We start from the raw sequence: 20023 nt of genomic DNA on the forward strand, positions 1-20023 counted from the left end.
CAGATGGTGGGCAGGACTTGCGTGAAGCCCATGAGCCAAGGACGCTGCACAGATGTCACTCACCTTCCCACCTCCACAGGGCGGCCCGGGACGTGTCCTTCCACTGCAGGCCCGCCACGAAGGGCAGCCGCCTGTTGTACTGCACCTTCAGGTGTGCGCTGGTCTCCACGTGGGGGTGGCGGAGGCTCAGGTGATGCAGGTGCATTCGGTAATCCACCTGCTTCTCCGGCACCTGCAGCAAAAACTGGAGACCCACACCCACGATGCTCACCAGATCCGGTGCTAACCACGATGCTGCTTCCAGCCTACAACATTCCACTGGCTCTCCACTGCAGCCTGAGCCCGCTGGCTACCAGGAACTGCCCCAGCCCACGCCCAAAAGAAACCCTGCACCCATCAGCAGTCACTCCCCATTGCCTCCTTCCCATCCACTCCAGAAACCTACTTTCTGTTTCTATTAATCTACCTCTTCTGGACATGTCTTACAAATAGAATCATATAGTATGTGGCCTTTGGTGTCAGCCTTCTTTAACACGGCATGATGCTTTCAAGGTTCATCCACGTTGTAGCATGTGTCAGAATTTCATTTCTTTCTTTTTAAATTCTATTTATTTTAATTGGAGGATAATTACTTTACAATGTTGTGCTGGTTTGTCGTACATCAACATAAATCAGCCATAGATATACATATACCTCCGAGAGGTATATGAAACTTGAAACTTCTTGAAACTTCTTCCCACCTCCAAATCCATCCCACCGCAGAACTTCATTCTTATTACTGAATAATATTCTATTGTATGGATAAATATATTTTATTTGCAACTTATTCATTGATGAACATTTGGGTTGTTTCTACTTTGGGGTTATAATGCATAAAGCTGCTATAAAGGTTCATGTCCAAGTTTTGTGTGGACATAAGTTTTCAATTCTCCTGAGTACCTAGGATTATTGGGTCATACGGTAATTCCGTGCTTAATATTTTAAAGAAACATAAAACTCTTTTTTCTAAACGATCACACCATTTTATGATGCCACCAATATGAGTCCTAATTTCCCTGTATCCTCATGAACACTTGTTAGTTTCTTTCTTTTTTCATTTCAGCTATTCTAGTGGTGGGCTTCCCAGGTGATGCTAGTGGTAAAAGAATCCAGCTGCCAATGCAGAAGACTCAAGAGACGTGGGTTTGATGCCTGGGCCGAGAAGATCCCCTGGAGTAGGAAACAGCAACCCACTCCAGTATTCTTGCCCAGAAAATTCCATGGATAGAGGAGCTACACTCCGTGGGGCTAAAGAGAGTCAGACACAACTGAGCAATTGAGTACCGCCTGCTAGTGGTAGCATCTCCCTGTGGTTTTGATTTAAATTTCTCTAATGACTAATTAGCTTAAGCAACTTTTCACATATCTGTTGGCCACTTGTGTACCTTCTTTGGAGAAATATCTACTCAAATCCTTTGTCATTTTCATGTTGAGTTGTAAGTGTTCTTTATATATTCTGGATACAAATCCTCTATCAGATATATGATTTGCAGATGTTTTCTTCCATTCTGTTGGTTGTGACTTCACTTTCATGATTGTGTCCTTTGAAAACAAATTTGGGTTTTTTTCTGTTGCTTTTTAAATTTTTATTTACTCAGTTTTGACTGCATTGGGTCTTCATTATAGCATGTGGGCCTCTCTAGTTGTGGCATGAGGGTTTGATTGCCCTGTGGCAAATGGGATCTTATTTCCCTGATCAGGGATTGAACCCCCATCCCCTGCATTGGAAGGTGGATGCTTAACCACTGGACCTTCAAGGAAGTGCCAGGTTTTTAAGTTTGATGAAATTCAGTGTATTTTTGTTGCTATACTTTCCAGTGTCATATCCCAGAAACCCAAGGTCATAAAGATTTCCTTGTATGTTTTCTTCTAAGAGTTTTGTGTTTCTTAAATTTAGGCCTATAGCTTATTTTGAGTAAGTTTTTATATATGATATGAATTGTCCAAATTCATATTCTTAAACAAGAATATTCAGTTGTCCCACATCATTTGTTGAAAAGATTGTTCTTTCCCTTCTACAATTACCTTGGCACCCTTGTTGAAGATCAACTGACTGTAAGTACAAGGGCTTATTTTTGAATTCCGGGTTCTATTCTGTTGGTCTGTATGTCTATCCTTATGCCACTACCATAATATTATTAATTACTATAACTTTGTAGTTAAGTTTTGAAATTGGGAAGAGTGAATCCTTCAAGTTTGTTCTTTTTCAAGACTGTCTTTCCTACCCTGGGTCCCTTGAAGTTACATATGAATTTTAGGATCAGCTATCAAAAAGACAGTGCAGATTTTAATAGGGAGAGATAGAGATTGTTGAATCTGCAGATCAATTTAGGAAGTCTTGTAAACTTCACATTAAATATTCCAATTCAAGTACATGAGATACCCTCCCACGTATTTGGGTTTTCTTTAGTTTCTTTTTTTTTAATTTATTTAATTGGAGGCTAATTACTTTACAATATTGTGGTGGTTCTTGCCATATATTCACATGAATCAGCCATGGGTGTACATGTGTTCCCCATCCTGAGCCCCCCTCTCACCTTCCTCCCCCTTTCTTTAGTTTCTTTCAACGATGTTTTGTAGTTTTTGAGAGTATTCATTTTATATTCTTTTGTTAAATTTACTCCTAAGTATTATTCTTTTTATGCTAGTGTAATGAAATTATTTTCTTTTTCAGGTTTTTCATTGCTAGTGTAGAGAAATACAACTAATTTTTGTATATTAATTCTGTATCCTGCAACTTTGGTGAACTGATTTATGAGCTCTAATAGATTTTTTGTGTGTGTGTGTGAGTTCATTCAGTTCATTCACTCAGTTGTGTCTGACTCTGTGCGACCCCATGAACTGCAGCACACCAGGCTTCCCTGTCCATTACCAACTCCCAGAGCTTACTCAAACTCAGGTCCAGGGAGTCAGTGATGCCATCCAACCATCCCATCCTCTGTCATCCCCTTCTCCTCCTGCCTTCAATCTTTCCCAGCATCAGGGTCTTTTCTAGTGAGTCAGTTCTTCACATCAGGTGACCAAAGTTGGAGTTTCAGCTTCAGCATCAATCCTTCCAATGAATATTCAGGACTGATCTCCTTTAGGATAGACTGGTTTGATCTCCTTGCAGTCAAAGGGACTCCCAAGAGTCTTCTCCAATACCACAGTTCAAAAGCATCAATTCTTCGGCACTCAGCTTTCTTTGTAGTCCAACTCTCACATCCATACATGACTACTGGAAAAACCACAGTTTTGACTAGATGGACCTTTGTTGGCAAAGTAATGTCTCTGCTTTTTAATATGCTGTCTAGGTTGATCATAGCTTTCTTTCCAAGGAGCAAGCAACTTTTAATTTCATGGCTGCAGTCACCATCTGCAGTGATTTTGAAGTCCCCCCAAAATAAAGTCTGTCACTGTTTCCATTATTTCCCCATCTATTTGCCATGAAGTGAGGGGACCGGATGCCATGATCTTAGTTTTCTGAATGCTGAGTTTTAAGCCAACTTTTTCACTCTCCTCTTTCACTTTCATCAAGAAGCTCTTTAGTTCTTCTTTGCCTTCTGCCATAAGGGTGGTGTCATCTGCATATCTGAAGTTGTTGGTATTTCTCCCAGCAATCAATTCCAGCTTGTGCTTCATCCAGCCCAGCATTTCACATGATGTACTCCTCATAAAAGTTAAATAAGCAGGGTGACAATATGCAGCCTTGACATACTCCTTTCCCGATCTGAAACCAGTTTGTTGTTCCATGTCCAGTCCTAACTGTTGCTTCTTGACCAGCATACAGATTTCTCAGGAGGCAGGTCAGGTGGTCTGGTATTCTTCTCTCTTTAAGAATTTTCCACAGTTTGTTGTGATCCACACAGTCAAAGGCTTTGGCATAATCAATAAAGCAGAAATAGATGGTTTTCTGGAACTCTTTTTGCTTTTTCTATGATCCAATAGAGTTGGCAATTTGATCTCTGGTGTCCTCTGCCTTTTCTAAATCCAACTTGAACATCTGGAAATCCACGGTTCACGTACTGTTGAAGCCTGGCTTGGAGAATTTTGAGCATTACTTTACTAGTGTGTGAGATGAGTGCAATTGTGCAGTGGTTTGAACATTCTTTGACATTGCCTTTCTTTGGGATTGGAATGAAAGTTGACCCTTTCCAGTCCTGTGGCCACTACTGAGTTTTCCAAATTTGCTGGCATAATTGAGTGCAGCACTTTCACAGCATCATCTTTTAGGATTTGAAATAGCTCAACTGGAACTCCATCACCTCCACTAGCTTTGTTGATCGTGATGCTTCCTAAGGACCACTTGGCTTCACATTCCAAGATGTCTGGCTCTAGGTGAGTGATCACACAATCGTGATTATCTGGGTTGTGAAGATCTTTTTTGTACAGTTCTTCTGTGTATTCTTGCCACCTCTTCTTAATATCTTCTGCTTCTGTTAGGTCCATACCATTTCTGTCTTTTATTGTGCCCATCTTTGCATGAAATGTTCCTTTGGTATCTCTAATTTTCTTGAAGAAATCTCGTCTTTCCCATTCTTTTGGTTTCCTCTATTTCTTTGCATTGATCACTGAGGAAGGTGAGTTCATTAGAGTGTTCTGTTAATATATACAAGATTGGGCTTCCCAGGAGGTGCTAGTGATCAAGAATCCGCCTGCCAATGCAGAAGACACAGGAGACATGGGCTCGATCCCTGGATAGGGAAGATCCCCTGGAGAAGGAAGTGGCAACCCACTCTAGTATTCTTGCCTGGAAAATTCCATGGGCAGAGGAGCCTGGTGGGCTACAGTCCACAGGGTTGCAGAGTCAGGCATTACTGAGCAACTGACTACAACACATATACAAGATCATGTCATCTGTAAATAGAAATAATTTTACTTATTTTCCAATCTAAATGCCTTTTCTTTACTCCTTTTTTCTTTTCTATTTCTTTTTTGCCTAAATGTCCTAGCTAGAACCTCCAGTATAATGTTAAATAGAAGTGGTGAAAAGCAGACGTCTTATCCTTTCCCTGATCTTAGGGGGAAAGCATTTAGCCTCTCACCATAAAGTATGACGTTAGCTGTGGGTTTGTCACAAGTGGCCTTTATCAGGTTGAGGAAGTGCCTTTCCACTGCTAGACTGCTGGGGTGTTGTGCCAGATACTTTTCTGCATCTTTTGAAATGACCATGTGGCTTTTGTCCTTCATTCTATAAATATGATATATTACATTGATGGATATTCAAATGTCAAACCAATCTTGCATTCCTGGGATAAATCTTACTTGGTCATATTGTGTAATCCTTTTTATAGATTGCTCAGTGGAGTTTTGGTGGTGTTTTCTTGAGGATTTTGCATCTGTATTTATAAGAGATAATGGTCTCTAGTTTTTCTTATGATGTTTTTGTCTCATTTGGGCATCAGAATAATACTGGTTGCATAGAATGAACTGGGAAGTGTTTTCTCTTGACTGATCATTTAGTCAATTATTTTATAGTAAATTATAAATAATAATTTATTATTATAAATAAATTATAAATTAAATTATAAATTTAAATTATAAATTATTTATTATATTATCTGGCACAATCCAGTCATCAAGAGGTGAAAAGCCTGAGGCAGACTGGACTTTGAAACCCAGTTCTGCCATAACATAGCTGAGAGACCTCAAACAAGTCTGTTTACACCATTTCTCTTCTATAAAGTGAGAACAGATGATACTTGCCGCACAAGGATTAAATGAGATAATACAAACAAAGCACCGGACACATGGTCTGGTGATACTTTATGACTCATCACTGACCACTCTGCCTTTCCCTCTTCTACTCACTGTCAGCTTCCTAAAGATTATCTTACTGATTCTCGTCTCCCCAGAACATAACATGGCATCTGCCACACTTTTGAAGGCTTGCAGAAATGTTGCCACAAATCTCTTAATCACTTCACTAAAACCCTGGGGGCCAGATGTTTTCCAGAAATAAGAAACTTTCCAATTTAGAACATTAATATGATGTATAAACTGCAATTATATATTGAACTCCTACCAACCAAAAGCCAACTATACTAATTTTTTCCAAATGTCAAACAATATGAAAAATCAGTTCACAGAAAGGGTAATGCAATGGTAGAATAAATACACAAAACAGCGTCTCTCAGCCTTAAGTCATCAGGAAATGCAAATTCAAACAACGTGATACCATTTCCACCCATGTCAGCAATATTTTTCAAGTGCAAAAGTACTGGGGAGAATATGGAAATTGCTCCTGTTGGACACGGCTGGGAGGCAGGTGGTGGGTCTAGACATTCTGGAGGGCAAATTGACATAAAGTCAGCAAATGAAAAATGCCCAAATTTCCAGAAATTCTACCTTGTGACATTGCCCCAGAGACCACCCCCCCCCAACACAGGTGCCCAAGGAGGCAAGCCCAAAGATGTTCAGGAATGCACTCTTAGAAACCACCAAGAGGGAAACAGCCTAATCAACTGCAGGACAGAGCATATGCAACAGGAGGCAGGCATTTTAAAAAGATAGAGTAGGCTTCTATAAGACAAGGGGCGTTCTCGAAGATCCATTGCTAAAGGAAGCACAGCATGACGTCCCAAACAAAACTAAGTGCGTGTGACAGGTCCACGGAGCAAATATATAGGAAAAGGTCTGCTTTCCAGTGATGCAGACCATAATTACAGCTTTCTCCAGGCAGCTGAGGAGGGGACCAGGAATAGGGATGATAACTCTGAAAGGGAATTTGAGCCTTATTTTAAATGTTATATTTTTTCACAAGAATTTATTCATGGAGTATTGGTATCGTTTAAAATCAGCTTAATACTTAGGAATGAAGTTAAGCGAGGGGCACTGAAAACTACAAAACTGCTGAAAGAAATTAGAAAAGACAAATAAATGGAAAGGCAACCTCTGTTTGTAGACTGGAAGACTGAATATTGCTAAGATTCAATACTACCCAAACAATCTATAGACTTAATGCAATCCTTATCAAAATCTCAATGGTATTTTTTTTGGTAGAAATAGAAAAGTCCATCTTAAAATCCATATTGAATCTCAAGGGAACTCCAAATAACCAAAACAATTTTGAAAAAGAAGAACACAATGGGAGGTCTCACGAAGCTACAGCAATCAAAACAGTATTTTGTGACCTAAAAGACAGACATACAGCCCAATGGACTACAATAGATTTCCCAGAAATAAACTCACACATTTATGGTTGGGGGAAAGGACAAGCTTTTCAACAAATGGTGCTGGAAAAACTGGGTATTCAATGCAAAAGAAAGAAGTTGGACCCTTATCTTATGCCATATACAGAGTTTAACTCAAAATGGATCAAAGACCTAACTATAAAACTCTTAGAAGAAAACATGTGATTGAAAAGCTTCATGAGACTGGATTTGGCAATTGATTTATTGAACATGACACCTAAAACACAGGCAACAAATGTAAAAATAAACATGTTTAACTACATAAAAATTAAACCCTTTTGTGCAACAAAGATCACTATTCATAGAGTAAAAAGGCAACCCATGGAATGAGAGAAAATATTTGTAAATCATACATCTGATGAGGGTTTAATATCTAGGATACATTAAGAACTACAGCAAGAACAACAACAAAATCAAAAAAACAACCTGATTCAAAAGGACTAAAGGATTTGAAAAGACATTTCTCTAAAGATGATAATTAAACAGCTAATAAGCACATGAAAAGATGCTCAACATCAACAATCACTAGGTAAATGCAAATCTAAACTATGAGATCTTCATACCCATTAAGATGACTACTGTTTAAAAAAAAATCAAAACCCAGAAAGAAGTGTTGGTGAGGATGTGGAGGAACTGGAACCCTTGTACACAGATGGTAGGGTGTCAGGGAATGTTTGACGGGAGGATTCCTACGTGCTGTCTCTCATGAGTCCTCTGTCCCTCTTCAAGCGGAACAGCATGCTGCTCCCAGGGACTGAGGTCATTGTGTGAGGCAGGCTTGGGTCTCCTTTAGTAAACATTCTCTTTAGGACAAAACTGCTTAGTCTCGTTCCCCTTTCTTGAGATATGGATTGTGTCCTGACCTTGTGACTAACATTACCCCTTGTTCCCTTGGTAACGGTTGCTGTACGTTTGGTTTTCTGATCTCTGTCATTCCCGAAAGAAGTTTCTTGTACCACAGCCTATATATACTCATAGGAAAATCATTAAAGCACCTTTGCTCCATCAGAGCTTAGGTCCCCCGGTCTTTTTTTGTCTCTCTCTCTTTCTCTCTTTTACTTTCTTATCGTCGACTCTATACCACCAGGTTCCGGTCCATTAAAGGACCCCAACAGTAGGGTGGTAAAATAGTGCAACTGCTAGGCAAATCAGTATGATGGCTTCTTAAAATATTAAAAATATAAAAATTATTGCATCATCCAGCAATTCTACTTCAGGGTATATACCCCCCAAGACTGGAAAGCAGGGACTCAGGTATTTGAAGCCAACTGTCGACTGATGAATGAACGGATCAGCAAAATGGGGTCCATCCATACAATGGAATTTCATTCAGACTTGTAAACCTTGAAGACATTATGCTTAGTGAAATAGGCCAGTCTCGAAAAGTTAGATACTATAGGATCCCACTTACATGAGGTACCTAGAGTCATGAAATTTAGAGATAGGAAATAGAATGGTGGTTGCCAGGGGCTGGGGGAGGGAGGAATGGAGAGTTACTGTTTAATGGGTCCAGAGTTTCAGTTCTACAAGATGAAAAGGATGGACTATGGTAACGGCCATGCAGCAACATGAATGAGCTTAACGCTGCTGAACTGTACACGAAAAATTGTGAAAATAGTCAATTTCATGTTGTGTGTGCGTTAGTCACTCAGTCGTTTCCAACTCTTTGTAACCCCACGGACTGTAGCCCACCAGGCTCCTCTGTCCATGGAATTCTCCAGGCAAGAATACTGGAGTGGGCTGCCATTTTCTTCTCCAGGGCATCTTCCTGACCCAGGAATTGAACCAGGGTTTCCTACACTGCAGGCAGATTCTTTACCACCTGGGCCACCAGAGAAGCCTTGATGTGATGTATATTTGACCACAATTAAACATTTAAAACAAACAACTGAAAAGGAAACTCAGAAAGATAACACGTGCCTTGTAAGAGCATGTTCAGAGGCTAGGCTTCCAAGTTACTCCTGATTTACCAAAACGAGTGTACCTTCCAGGAAACCCTGCAAGTGAACCGTTTCCAAATGCATTTTTACAGCTGGAAATCTGCATTTCCCAAGCCCCCTTGCAAACTGCCCCATGGCACACCAGCAAATGTTTAACTTCCCCAGAGACATGGGGGCCGGAGATGCCAAAGGGAAGGTCTCTGGGCCTGAGTTTTAGCTCCTGCATCCTTGTAACGAGAACCTGCTGCCACGTGCATGCTGAGCTCCAGGGACCGGCCCTGCGGGGGCGGGACTCACCTCCAGGAAGTGATTGCTCAGGGCTGGGCCCGAGTCATTCTGGAAGGTCTGGAGGATGCGGAGGCGCCTCCTGTTGCGGATGTCATCCCAGTGCTTCCCATAGCTCGCCTCCAGCTCCCAGTGCAGATGGCCCGAGACCTCCTCATGCCGCAGCTGGACCTGGGGACACACCCCACCCGGGAGACCGCCGAGGAAGCCTTCTGAACCAGTCCTGAGTCTCCTCGCTGCCACCCATCCCGAGATGCAAGGCTTGCTTATTTAGGGAGAGAATTCTGTAATAGTTGTGGATTTTTTTTTGCACTGATTTTGATTTTGTAAAATTTTGCATTCGAATATGATTCACTTTCATGACTATATTTCTGGCACCCTCTATCCCGAGGTGAGAAACTAGAAGGCCCCAACCCGGGCTTTATCCATGCCCTGATAAGGAGTAGAAAGAGCCAGCTCACCATGGGAAGATGACTCCTTATTTTCATGAGCCCAAGACCTCCCCCTGCCCCACTCTCCCACAGCAGCCTCTGGTTCCTGGACTGAATCTACAAGGATCAGGGTTCCCCACTTGGGGGCTCCTGGCATCCTTCTGCTTCCTCTTGCCTCTGAACCATAGGTTGAGGCAACACAGGCTCATCCATTCATTCAATTATTAAACATATTTTCCCCCAGCTACCAGGTAAGTGCCTCACTGGGCACTAGATAGCCGGGAAGGAAGGAGCCAGAAGCCCTGCCTTCGTGGAAGCAGTAGTTCAGAGGAAGACACAAACTGGAAACAAAGGAAATTAACCAAGAAACAGCCGCTTCTCCCTTTTGCTCGCCCCTCATCACTCTGGTGAATTGCCAGTTTCTTAAGCCCTCCACTTGCCCTTCAGCCCCAGGATCTTTGCACTTACTGTTCCCTCTGGCTGTAGCACACTTCCATGGGAACAGAACTATCTCATTTTTTACTTTTCACCGTAAAATACATTTCCACCAAAGAAGTCTTCCCTGCTGCCCCGTCCAAATTAGACTCCTCTGTGTTTGATCAGTCTCTGCCCTGTTTATCATCCATGGCAGTTACAATTCACTTGATTTGGTCCATGTCTCTTGCTCTCTGCCCCTCCCCCAGCAATGGGATGACGGAGACCAGGGGCCGCCCTGAGCACGGCTCTGCCCCAGGGTTGGGCACAGAGCGGGTGTTCAATCAACACCAGCTGAACAGAGGGGAGATGAGACTCAAGGTCCAATCCGTGATCCATCCCCATACATGACCTTGAGCAATTGACCTCTCTGAGGATGGGTTCAGCATGCTCACCCACCACTTCCCTGACCCTGGGGGCTCTCTCCAGCCCCCGCATCCGGCCCAGGCACCCACCTTGTGACTGAACGCTGGGATCTGCGTGCAGTGGAGCTTGTGGTTCAGCTCCAGCTTGTAGGCGGCCTCCGAGCTGCCCTCTGCCCATAGCTTCTGGCTGGTGCTGCACTCCTGGGCCAGCTGCTTCGCCTGACCTGTGCAGGCAACCCAGAGACCCCTGCCCTTCCTCTGCCAGGCAGCCCTCCATCCTCATTCTGAGCAGAGGAGCGTCTGGCACAGGCCCACTTCAGCCAGCCCTCTGGATCTGCCTCAACTAACATCACTCATTGGACTCTGCCAACTGCGAGGTTTTAAGAGGCAGATTTATGCCCAACCCCAACAAACACAGGGCTTCCCAGGTGGCTCAGACAGTAAAGAATCCGCCTGCAATGCGGGAGACGTGGGCTCAGTCCCTGGGTCGGGAAGATCCCCTGGAGAAGGGCATGGCAGCCCACTCCAACATTCTTGCCTGGAGAATCCCCATGGAAAGAGGAGCCTGGCAGGCTATGGTTTATGGGGTCTAAGCACAATGCACCCACACACATAGACAGGGTTTTTCTTGTTTTAACGGGCAGGGACTTAGCTCCATTCAAAGCCAATAGAATGACTCTTTAGCTAAGGAGCCATGCGGCGAGGCCAAAACACCCAAGGTGACATTGGCACTTTAGCTCTCGGAGCCACCGCCCCAGGAAAGGGCGCAAGTCCAGCCACTCCCTAGCTTGCCCCCGTCAGCACACAGGCATACCCCGGAGGCCGTACTTGATCCTCAGGTAGCTGGTCCAGAGGTGGCCCCACCGCTGCAGCTGGCCCAGGGCACGCAGCCCCATGAGCTCCGGAACGAAGAGCTCAACACCCAGGGACACCACCTGCAGCCCATCCTTCACCTCCTTCTCCAGCAGCGCTGTGGGGAGAGCGGGCAGGGAGACAGCAGGTCCAGTGTGGTCATGGCCCGTGCCCCAGGGACTGACCCCCCACCCCAGGGTGCCAGGGGAGGAAAGGATGGGGGAGCAGCCCAGGGGGTCCTGGTAGAACCAATGCCTAAGTCTCTACCAAGGACCACAGACATCAGGGTCGTTGACAGCATTTTCACTGTCCAGCTGGCAACCCCAAAAGTCACTTTTGTGGGTCCAGACCAAAAGGTTTTAACACAAAACAGAATCAAACAGAAGAGAAATGACAGTGTGTTGATGGTCGTCAGGTAAATTTCACCTTCTGAAACTTGTTTCTGCTACACATTCAGCTCGATCACAGGTATAGCCATGCTGGTTAAGACTATCACAAATGCACAGGCCAGCTGGTCATCAGGGCCAGCCACTCACATCACTCCTTCGGAATTTCCCAGAACACCCCACGAGGAGCATCGCCGGGAGAAGCTCCTGGCCAGCTCCAGCACCAGGGCGGGCGCCTGGTCAGGTGTGTAGGTATCCAGGCCAGGTTGCGTATTCAAAATCCAAATAGCACCCCGTGCAATTTGGGTCAAAAATGCAAAACGTGTTTTTTACACATCCCGTAACACGTAGTGTGGGTCGGAACCCAGACAGTCCAAAAGGTGCTGGTTTATGGCTCATGGGGCCGGTTGTGCATATTGTAAGGGCATCTGGGGGACTGAGGCAGAGGCTGCGAGCAGATATAAGGTCTGGGTTTTCCATAAGTGGAATGTGGATATTGGGAGTTGGGGTGATGGGGACTACAAGTGGGGTACTCAGCCCTCCCCTCCTCTCCTGAAGCCTGGTCGCTAAGGAAAGGTGGCAGGAAGGCCCACCTCCCTCCTCCTACCTGACACGTGGGCCTCATCACCCAGCAGGTTTCTCAGTGACACGGAGAAGGCAAGCCGGCTGCCCGCCTGCCGGCTGAGGTTTCCGGCGAGGACCACAGGGCTGCCCGATGTCACCAGTCTCACCTCCAGCTGGGCCTCAAACCGCTGGGCCTCGCCACCCACTGCTGGCCACAGGTTGCTCCGGCCCTGGAAAGGTCCCAGCATCACTTGGGGGGACGGGCTCGGCTAACAGGCCCCGCCCTGACCACAAGAACCAGGACTGGACAGAGGGCAGGAGAGGGATCCAGGTCAATGGGCTTCTAGGCTGATCCTTCTCAAACTTCTTAAAAAACTGCTCACAATAGGTAAGTGAAAAATGAAAGTGTCAGTTACGCAGGCATGTCCGACTCTTTGCGACCCCATAGACTGTAGTCCGCCAGGTTCCTCTGTCCATGGAATTCTCCAGGCAAGAATACTGGAGTGGGTTGTCATTCCCTTCTCCAGGGGATCTTCCTGACCCAGAAATCAAACCCACGTCTCCTGCATTATAGGCAGATTCTTTACCTTCTGGGCCACCAGGGAATGGGTAATCCCGATTCAAATTCAGACAAAGTATGAATGACTCTTCCTCACTGCCTCTCTTTCAATCTGTCAGGGACTCTTGGCCAGTTCTCCCTGCAGAATATTCTGGAATCTAACCACTTTGGCCACCTCCACCACTGTCCCGGCTTGCGCCTGCTCATCATACCTGTGTGGCTGTGAAAACCTTCTCCTGCTCTCCTGGCTCCTGCCCTAGTGACCAGGGCGAGCACTTCCATGCATAGGAGATGATGATATACCCCTATCTTCTTCAGGGTAAGAGCCAAAGTCCTTGCAAAGGTCAACAAGGTCCGGTGGTTAAGAATCCACCTCCCAACGCAGGGGACGTGGGTTCGATCCTGGTCGAGGAACTAAGATCCCACATGTTGCAGGGCCATTAAGGACATGAGCCACAACTCAAGAGCCCACACTCTGCAACTAAGACCTGATGCAGCCGCATAAACAAACACGTAAATAAATATTCTAAAAACAACAACGAGCCAGACTTTCTCTGGAAGTCAGCCACACAGCCCTGGCCAGAAAGCAAACAGCACAAGGGAGGACCCCCGGCAGGTAAGATACATAGATGACCCCAGACATACTCTACGTCTCCACGATTGAGCTTTGTCCAGAGAACCCATGGTAGCTGCAGCTGTCATCTTTGATGGCTGTGCCAACTGCAGACCCATCCTACAGACCTCTCTGCTGGCTGCCAGCTGATCTGATTACCCAAAAGATGAAACAACGGCCTCACTGTTCCCAGACTGTTGTTCAGTCACCCAGTCATGTCCAGCTCTTTGTGGCCCCATGGACTGCAGCACGCCAGGCTTCCCTGTCCATCACCAACTCCCAGAGCTTGCTAAAACTCATGTCCATCGAGTCGGTGATGCCATCCAACCATCTCATCCTCTGTTACCCCCTTCTCCGCCTGCCCTCAATCTTTCCCAGCATCAGGGTCTTTCTCTCTTGTAAATCCTGTTTTGCCTTTGTTCCTTGACAACAGTCACAAATCTGTCTTCTGCTTACTCTTTGGCAAAGCCTTACATGATCTGTCATCTCACTTTTCTGTCCCGTCTCCTGTGCTGGTCCAACCACACGGGGCCTCAGGCAGTGCTTCTGACATCCTGCACGCATTCCTGTCCCAGGACCTTTGCACATGCTGGGCCCTTTACCTGCAATATCCTTCCCCCAGTGACCCACATGGCTCTCTTCTGCACATTCTTTACATCTTTGCTAAAGGTTATCTCCTCAGTCAGGCTTACCCTGTCAGCCTGTTTAAAACTGAAGCCAAGGGGCTCCCCTGGCAGTCCAGCGGCTAAGACCTTGCACTCCCAATGCTGGGGGCCCAGGCTCTCTTCCTGGTCAGGGAACTAGATCCTACATGTCACAACTAAGAGTCAATGCAGCCAAATGAATAAATAAAAAACTGGTGCCAACTTTCAGGCCCTTCTTCTCACATAATCCAGACCCCCCGAATCTAGCTCATCTATTCCCTTTTCTTAACAGCGCTTACATCCACCTATCACCACGATTTGCTTATGTATTTTATGATCTCTCCCATGAGAATGTAAGTTCCAAAAGGAGAGAATTCTGTATGTGTATCTCTTCCATGGAGCTGTCTTCCTGGCACATTGTAGGTACTTAATAAACAGCTACTGAATAAATGAATAAAGACAATGGAAAATATAGGTTTCATTCCCCTTCCTGGTGGCCCAGTCTCTCTCAAAGGCAACCACCGTCCCTGCATCTGTGCTTCTTCCAGAGACAGCGTTGGCCTACAGACATAAGTCTGTCTGTGTGTACACACACGTGTGTATACATGTGTACTTAATCACACACACACACTGCCTCTTGCTCTGCACAAAAACAGACGCCAGCTCTCCACTCCACTCTGCTTCTCTCACTTCATGGTGTGTCTGGCTGATGCTTCTCTCTGGTCTGTATCAGAAGCTGCTCTGCAGTCAGCTGTAGCTTTTGCAAAGTGCAGCCCGTGAATAGCGTGATTATAGAATTTCTCATCCAAACCGGGACACTTCTCAGTTAAAGAGACCACTAATCAGGGACTTCCCTGGTGGTCCAGTGGCTAAGATTCCACGCTCCCAATGCAGGGGGTCCTGGGTCGGGGAACTAGGCTCCCATATGCTGCAACTAAAGATCTTGCAAGCCGCAGGAAAGATCAGAGATCCCGTGTGCACCAATTAGGGCTCAGTGCAGCCAAATAGATACATATATTTTTGAAAAAAGAGAGGACCAGTAATCACAGCTGAGCTGGATCAATAGTAACCCGGGACTTAGGAATGCTCTATCATTGCACACACAGGGGAGAGGGCATTGAAATCTAACACTCTCCACGCCATCCTTAAAGCCCATAAACTCTCAGAGTTGAGCCCAGCATTTCTGCTTTGTATTCCTGAGTTCATCTGCCTTAGCCTCCTCATTTCCTGTGGGCTTACCAAGAGGACTAAAAGAGAGACCCAGGGTCAAAGTCATATGTGTCCCCTGCCCATCCTAGAAAAGGCTTTGGAAAGTTCTGAAGCTCCAGCTGTTACCACTATCGTGATGAGTCTGAGGCAGCTAGAACTGGAGTTTCTCTAAAGGCCAATGCTTCCAGGCTGCAGACAGCCCTCTGGAGAGCAGCAGGCAGGCCTGCAGGGAGGGGCAGACAATTAACACTCGTGTGCTTAGCAAAGTGGGATTGATTCACGGGCTCCTGGGAGCTCTGCAATGACGCGTAGTCTCAGCCAGCAGGCAGCTGGGCTTCTAAGAGGAAGATGCTCTCCCCTGACACTTGGTCTTCGCACCCGGACAGGAAGCAGATTTGGGAGCTGAGAGTGTGTTCATGCAGCAAAAATTCCAACCCTGGCTCTAATTTTCAACTCGGACCTCTCTGAGAATCCACTGGAGATGGATACAGGACAACCAGACTCATGGCCAAAGGGGCCCAGAGGTCCCGCTTGGCAGGAGCGAGTCTCCAGCTGCTCTTTTTATCCTTTTTGGAGCCACAGACCTGCTTGAGCATCAGCTGGAAGGTCTAAGCCCTCTCCCCAGAAGGAGGACAGACACAAAACTTCTGCACAATTGCGGCGGCTTCAGAGGATCCACTGAGTCCCATCTAGGTCCTCCAGGTTGAAAACCTTAAAAAGTACCTATAGGGCTTCCTTGGTGGCTCAGCGGTAAAGAATTCACCCGCTAATGCAAGGGACACAGGTTTGATTTCTGGTCTGGGAAGAACCCACATGTGGTGAAGCAACGCAGTAGCGCGTCACAAGTACCGAGCCTGTGCTCTAGGGCCCAGGAGCCACAACAAGAGAAGCCCCCACACTGCAAATAGAGAGTAGTCCCTGCTCCCCGCAACTAGAGAAAAGATCACACAGCTACAAAGGGCCAGTACAGTCAAAAATAAATAAACCGATGTTTTTACAAAACTGAAAGATGTTTCAAATCTATAATATTATGAGCTGAACTGTGCTTCCCTCCAAAGCTAACCCCCAGGACATGTGAGGGTGACCATATTTGTAAACAGGATCTTTGCAGACAAAGGCAGGATGAGGTCATTTGTGCGGACCTTAATCCAGCCTGACAGGGAAACTTACAAAAAGAGAGATGTGGCCACAGATACCTACAGAGGGCAGACAATGCGGAGACAAGGGGGAAGACAGCCACTTACAAGCCAAGGAATCCCCGAGGCTACTAGAAACCAGAAGAGAAGCATGGATTAGAGCCTTAGCAGGAACCAACTCTGCCAGCACCTTGATTTTGGACTTCCAGCCTCCAGAACTGTGAGAGAATTTCCATTGTTCAAGCCCCCGAAAATTCAGGGTACTTTGATAGAGCAGCCCTGGAAAACTCACACAGATTTCTCCATGTGTGCCTTGACATTTCTTCTGGAAATCGGGGGAGTAGCACTCTTTGACTTACTATTTTATATCTTTGTCTACTCTGGATTTTTTTAAAGCATGCTCCTGTGTTACTGTTATTATCAATTTTTGACATCGATGGTGGTAAGATCTGAACCCATTTTTTTCTTTTTCATACTAGATGGTACTAGTACGTGAAGGGAGAAGAACAGCTAAAGCACCAAAGGAAGGACTTCCTTGGTGGTCCAGTGGTTAAGAATCTGCCTACCAACACAGGAGATTGGGGCTCGATCCCTGGTCAGGAAACTAGATTCCACATTCCTCGGGGCAACTGAACCCACACACTGCAAATGAAAGGTCCTGCATGCCACAGTGAAGATCCCATGTGACGCAACTAAGGCTTAATAAATAAATAAATATTTTTTTAAAAATCCACCTTCCAATGCAGGGGACATGGGTTCAATCCCTGGTCAGGGAACTAAGATCCCACATGCCACGGGGCAACTAAGCCTACACCCCACAACTAGAGTCCCTGCATCGTAACAGAAGATCCCCCTGTATGATGCAGCAAAGATCTCTAGTGCCACAACTAAGACTCAAGGCAGCAAGCAAATTAAGTAAGTAAATAATTTAAAAAAAAAAAAAAAACCACCACCAAAGGAGGTGGTGATGAGTAAGCAGGGATTGGGACCGGAAGTGTCCTGGGAGGTGGCAGGTGTCGACACCGGGGGTTTGAGGACGGGGTACAAACCTTGATGTAGTAGACGTCCCTTTCATCCAGGATCAACTCCAGGTGACCCATGCGGGCCCTCTGGACAGTCTCAATCTTCCCTGGGAGACAAAAATGAGAGTTTAGAGACAGGGGTTCAACATTCTGGATCCACCTCCAGGGTCGGCTGGGGGATGTCCTCCTGGCTTCCTATTCTCTGAGCCCCGGGGTCCTCGTCCATTAAATGGGGCTCTATGTAGTGCCGACCTCAGAAGGTGGCTGAGGAGTCCACAGTGAGCGGGCTGTATCTGGCCCATGGATCCGGCCCGTGGCTGGGGGCAGGATGGGGGACCACTGTCTTACCATCCAGCTCAATTCTCTTCTTGGGATGGAGAAGCTTGAGACGGAACTTCCCCTGAGGCCAGCTGTAGCTGACGTCCACCCCGACGTCCCTGGGCACTTCGGATCCGGGTGTGCCCATGAAGATGTGAGCTGAGGCTTCCTGAGGGAGCCAGCAGTCCTTCTGGAAACAGCAGAGTCCTCAAGACTGAGAACCCATCCAGGTCCCACCCCCCAACCTGAAGAAAACCTGAGTTCTGGGCTTCCCCCATCGCTCAGTGGTAAAGAATCTGCCTGCCAGTGCAGGAGACACAGGTTCCATCCCTGGTCCAGGAAGATCCCACAAGCTGCGGAGCAACAAAGCCTGTGAGCCACAACTACTGAGCCTGTGCTCTGGGGCCCGGGAACTGCAACTCCTGAGGCTACATGCTGCAACTCCTAAAGCCCAAACACTCTAGAGCCCATGATCCGAAACAAGAGAAGCCACTGCAGTGAGAAGCCCAAGCTCTGCAACTGGAGAATAGCTCCCACTCGCCGCAACTAGAGAAAAACAATGAAGACCCCCAAATAAATAAATGTATGTTTCCAAAAGAAACACCAAAACCTGAGTTCCTATGGTCATTCTTGTCCTTGAAAGACAAGAACCCTAAAAGCAGGAGTCTGGGGCTGTACGTCCTGGAGGAGAGTCCTACAGGACAGCTCAGGACCACAGGAATGGGCTCTCAGTTTGGCAAACAACTAGAGGAGCAGCTACAACACACACCTGCCTGGACCCCCCAGGGCCCCTACACCAGCTCAGCCTGCTCACCTCCCAGCTTCTGTGTGCTTTGCTTTTTTTTTTTTTATAAATACAACTTTTTATTTTGTATTGAGGTGTAACTGATTGACAATGTTTTGAAAGTATCAGGTGGAGAATGAAGGGACTCAGCCATACATATACATGAATCCATTCTCCCCCAGACTCCCCTCCAGGCTGCCACAGAACATTGAGCAGAGTTCCCTGTGCTGTACGGTAGATCCTTGCTGGGTGTCCATTTTAAATATAGCTGTTTGTCCATGTCCATCCCTAACTGCATCCTTATCCTTCCCGCTGGCAGCCTTAAGCTTGTTCTCAGCCTGTGAGTCTGTTTCTGTTTTGTAAGTAAGTTCATTTGTGTAACTTCTTTTTGGATTCCATATAAGGGATGTCATATGATATTTCTCCTTCTCTGACTTACTTCACTGTGTGATAATCTCTAGGTCTACCCAGGTTGCTGCAAAGGGCATTACTTCATTCTTTTTAAACGGCTGAGTAATAGTCCATTATATATATGTACCACACATCTTTATCCATTCCTCTGTTGATGGACATTTAGGTTGCTTCCAAGTCTTGGCTATCATAAACAGTGATGCAATGAACATCGGGGTCTGTGTACTTTGCTCCTAATGCCAGGCACCTGTGACCTCCAGGACATTCCCTCCAGCAAAGGAGGGAAAAACATCTCAATCCTTAGCCCCCAGGGGTCCAAACTCTGCAGCGAAAGTCCTGCTCCGGGGCTGAGCAGGGTTCAGGCTGACGCTGCCACCTCACCTGCCACCCACCCCCGCTCAGCTTCTTTCCTGTCCCCACCCTCTTTTCTCCACCCTCTTACTGGGTCCTCCTGGAGTCTTTTCTTCATCCATCACTTTTACCCAAATCCTCATCTCTGGTCTGCTTCTGGGAAAATGCAGCTTAAGGTACGAGCTCTCCTTAATATCCTGCACCATCGTACGTTCACTCAGAACCAACTAGCGTTCACTGCTGTGTGCAAGGCACCGTTGCAGGCACAGGGAGTGCAGCCAAGTGATATACACAAAGTCCTGCCCTCCTGGCACCAACACCCGCAGGACCTCCAGACACAGAAGTGAGACGGCAGCTGGTGGCCGTGAGTGCTCTGCTGACAAACTCGGACGCGGGGGTCATTGTTCTGGACTGGGTGGTCAGGGAGGGAAGTTGTTGCTGAGGAAGGGGTGCGTCTGATGAGACCAG

At 46.4% G+C, this 20023-nt stretch overlaps 1 protein-coding gene across 1 annotated transcript in view; it reads right to left on the reverse strand.

Moving 5' to 3' along the window:
• Positions 1-20023, reverse strand: part of LOC133063958 (uncharacterized) — a 151942-nt gene that overhangs the window by 85689 nt on the left and 46230 nt on the right. Inside the window, exons 22-28 of the mRNA XM_061153893.1 lie at positions 18040-18199; positions 17719-17798; positions 12552-12738; positions 11521-11676; positions 10797-10930; positions 9449-9607; positions 64-244 (exon numbers count right to left, since the gene is read on the reverse strand). Coding sequence (XP_061009876.1) covers positions 64-244; positions 9449-9607; positions 10797-10930; positions 11521-11676; positions 12552-12738; positions 17719-17798; positions 18040-18199 — 1057 coding nt within the window. The remainder of the gene's footprint in view (positions 1-63; positions 245-9448; positions 9608-10796; positions 10931-11520; positions 11677-12551; positions 12739-17718; positions 17799-18039; positions 18200-20023) is intronic.

Source organism: Dama dama, chromosome 10, assembly GCF_033118175.1.
Source record: "Dama dama isolate Ldn47 chromosome 10, ASM3311817v1, whole genome shotgun sequence".
NCBI classification, from domain to species: domain Eukaryota; kingdom Metazoa; phylum Chordata; class Mammalia; order Artiodactyla; family Cervidae; genus Dama; species Dama dama.